This window comes from Echinops telfairi, unplaced genomic scaffold (assembly GCF_000313985.2).
Source record: "Echinops telfairi isolate 266 unplaced genomic scaffold, ASM31398v2 ScPeMD7_7458;HRSCAF=8496, whole genome shotgun sequence".
Taxonomy (NCBI): domain Eukaryota; kingdom Metazoa; phylum Chordata; class Mammalia; order Afrosoricida; family Tenrecidae; genus Echinops; species Echinops telfairi.
This window is the reverse complement of record NW_022111358.1, coordinates 28,251,051-28,254,887: the sequence shown is the minus strand read 5'-3', so window position 1 is coordinate 28,254,887 and position 3,837 is coordinate 28,251,051. Positions and strand designations below refer to the sequence as shown.

General features: G+C 47.6%; 1 protein-coding gene across 1 annotated transcript in view; it reads left to right on the top strand.

Annotated features, from left to right (window-relative positions):
- The first annotated feature begins 1,574 nt into the window (after positions 1-1,574).
- The window catches only part of KRT222 (keratin 222), a 13,270-nt gene continuing 11,007 nt past the window's right edge, over positions 1,575-3,837 (top strand). Inside the window, exon 1 of the mRNA XM_004707453.2 lies at positions 1,575-1,730. Coding sequence (XP_004707510.2) covers positions 1,596-1,730 — 135 coding nt within the window. The 5' untranslated portion in view covers positions 1,575-1,595. The remainder of the gene's footprint in view (positions 1,731-3,837) is intronic.

Here is a 3,837-nt window from a genome sequence, read left to right as displayed (position 1 = left end):
GGCACGGGCTGTGAGTAGGTCAGCTTTGCTTGGGGGGCATGATGGGAATGCCCTGACCTTCAGTGCATTAACTCAGATACTAAATGAACAGAATTCATATGCAGAGGCCCAGAGCCAAGGACTGATACTCCCAGAACTACTCCCTAAGGAAAATCTCATTCAAGCCACCCTATAGATAATAAGCATAGATCCATTCTCAAAATTGCTTCTCGACACAACTTCAAAATTGTAACTCAATGGCCAGATGAAAGTAAACACAGAATTTCGGTGGAGAGAGAGATGATGCAGAGAAAGACAGGTGATGTATCCAGTATACAATCAAAGTTCCTGTCCCAAAGATGTCATCGTGCTGCCCTATGACCTTGGGCAAGACACTTGAACCCCTCTGGCCTTAGTCTTCTCTTGACACAGCACAAAAAGACAGGGATTGTGAAGATTAGATAAATGAACCCAAAAGTCCTTCTTAGAGTTAGAAGTGCTGAGGAAATGGGGTGTTTACTATGTCATTAACTATGTTTACTAATTAGTGAGCCACCCAACAACAGATCCTGCCTCCATGAACACACCCTAACAGGGGACCTTCTGGTTCTGTTTCTTCAACTTTAAATGCTTTAGGAACATTGACTCACAGCTCCCACGCCCTATGAGCCTTTATTGCAAAGCACTGGCTTATTACAGGAACTCTTTAGGAATTCACCTCAATGCCTCACAGCCAGCCATCAAGCACACAGTTTGTACTGGAGAGAAAGATGGCCTACCTGTCATTGGCTAACTTCTCTCCAATACAACCGAACTGTCCGGCTTCAGCTTGGGGAGCCCTGGTGGCACAGTGATTACACACTGGGCTGTGACCCACAAGGTCCACAGTTTGAAACCACCAGCTGCCCCTCGAGAGAAAGATCAGGCTATCTATGCCCTTAAACAGCGACAGCCTCAGAAACTCAGTGGGACAGCTCTCCCCTGTCCGACAGGATGGCTGCAAGTCGCCATCCACTCGACCGCAGGGAATTTGGTTCGGGTCCTTGGCTAATGACTGCTGCCAGCTTAATCGGATCGTCCCTTTTTCCAATCATCATCAGGATATTTAAGATTTACAGCATAGTCTAAAGACCCACCCTAGCATTCCCGTCAATAATCCTAGTGGTAAGAACGAGAGTGGAAGAAAAAATCAGGCAGCATGCTTTGAAACCAGATTTATTTCCAGGCCACGCACGTCTTAGAAGACTTAATAATAATCTTCTTCCTATGTTCTTTTCCTTTTTGCATCCCCTTTCTTCCCCCCACCCCACCTCCAAAAAAGAATAATAACCTTTTTTCCCTCCTCAAGTGCTCATTTTCACAGGGAATCCATTCAGGCATGCCTGCCGAAGGGGCTTCCGCTTGTCTGTGGTGAAGTCTGACCCTGCTGTCACAGCAACAGGCACAAAGCCTCTAGCCCTATTTGCATAATCCGTGAGACGCGGGGAATTTCTGAGCCTCTTTTTAAAAAGAATGGAAAACGGAGCTCTGCATCTTTAAGGCTCCGCGGGATCTCTGTCTCTCCGCTCTCTACGCAGGCAGAGCCGGCCCTGCCGCAGCAGCGACTCGTCCTATCGATGAGGTTCGGTTTAGCCAAGGTGGAGGATGGGAAAGGAATGGAACTGTCCCAGCTACTCAATGAGGTCAGGGCAAACTATGAAAAGCTCCTCAGCAGAAATCAGATAGAGGCGGTGCTCTCGACACGGATCCAGGTAATGCTTTTCTACAGACAGGCACCTTCCAGGAGAAGGAGACAGTCCATGACTATCCATTTCCTGTCCCGGCCTCTCTGAGGTACTAAGACCAGCCTCTACTGAGGAACGAATGCAGGCTGGACGGCGATGTGGCCGAGACTACAGAGGGAAAATGGTCGGATGATATACCACTAAATGGCCATGCAGTAAATGGTGGCTGATGCCTCTGATTGTTGTAGATTAGGAGATGTCTGTTGTTAACAAAACAGCCGAGAAAATGGTGCGCTGTGATCTCTTTAAGCATCCTTCAGAAAGCATGCATTTCAAATACCCTTCACCGATTCAACAGGGTTATTGATAGAGCTCGTGTAGATAGCGTCTTTTAAAATGACAAGCTTTATGAGGGAGTCATTAGCTTGCACACTCTCTGGAGGTACAACGAGATAGAATATTGCTAAACAGTCTCTATCATCCGGTTTAATGAGCTTAGCTTTCTATTAGATGGTTATAAATAGAAATCGTCTCTGTGAGTGAGAAAGCATTTAGAAACGGTGATCTAAATTATGACCATCGAAACTCTTCAGATCGATGGCAGATTCTTGCTTATGTATTATGAGATGGGAAATGTTTATTTCTGATTCCAAGGCGTCTTTTGTTTTTAAGAGGGATAACTTAAATAAGGGCAAGAGCCTAATCTGTGACTTATTTGGCTTTAAAGCGACAAGAACTGTGTTAGCAATTCAGTTCTCAAGTCTTCAAACAAATTTATAAGGACATGTTTCAGAAACAAATATTCAGAAACGTAGTTGGGTTTGGTTTCGATGTTAGCTTCCCTCTCAGATCTGAGGTCAAGTTCTGTTGCAAGTTCTCTGATGGCAAAGAGTTTACTTAAGAATGTTTCCAAGTTGGGGGTGGTGGTGGTGGGGGACATTGCTAGGAAGTCACAGGTGCCTATTCCATTAGCAACTCATTTTAAGTAACACTATAAATTTTATATCTGGATAACAGTTTCTTTTTTTTTTTCTTCTTGTACTCTGGGAGCCAGAACTTTTATTTCAGGACGGTAGTCAGACAAAGTAGGCTTATAAAGCAGGTTTCCTCAGGCTGCAGCTGCCTGCTTGGCTGCCTTCTGCTCTGCCAGCTTCCTCGGCTTCCCCTCGGGTCTCGGTGGCCTTGGACATGCGTGTGAACGGCTGCAACTCCAGGGCACAGCTGTGCACATAGCGCTCCCCCGCCCACCGCTGGCAGGCCTTCATCCTCTGGCACGGTGTTGGCAGTCTCCGGGTGGACTCTGGAGCCCCATCGCGGCTCCGAACACGCACAGGGCATGCTTTGGCTGGCACTCGGGGTGGGGGGCACGCGGCAGTCGTAGCGGGTCTTGTTCTTGGCGTGCTGCTGCTCGATGAAGTCTCCCGAGGGTCGCGGGCCGTCCACCTGGAGTCCGAAGGCCTCGGTCGCGTAGGTGATGGGGTCGGGCAGCAGGTGTGCGGAGAGGGCGCCGGTGTGCGGCGTGGGGGTTCGCGGTCCACTCGCCGACACAGCCTTCCTCCCGGATAACACGTTCTATCTTCGTAAAGAATGGCCAGGGTTCTGGAGGAAGCAGCGATTCTTGTATATTTGCACCAGGTGTTAGACGAGTTCACTCGGAAGGAAAAGTGGGGGACCACTTCTCAACTACGTGAACCACACACGCATTTTATTTAGCGCACATCGTCTGTAAGTCGCAATGCTAAAATGGGTACACTTACACCAAATAAAGCAAGATTACAAAACGTTTTGCCTAAAGCCCTTGGAACATAAAAATCTATGTTAGAGAATTGTTTTCAAAAAGTTCAGAAAATCAGCAGGAATAAATTCAAGGAAACCTGATCGATTATTATGAAATAAAAACCATAGGCTGTTTCAGGTGTCTGTTACTGAGAAGCAAATCACCCCAAAACAGAGATTACAACAGCTGTATTCTCTTTCCTGATTTGGGGGGTTGATTGGGCTCAGCAGGTGATTCTGCTGCTGCGCACGGTGTTGACTGGGGCCCAGAAGGGCTCCAACGTCCACAGTGGCTCTCATTCATGTGCCTGGCAAGGAGCTGATTGGAAGGGTCCACTGGGACAAGCCTATATCACAC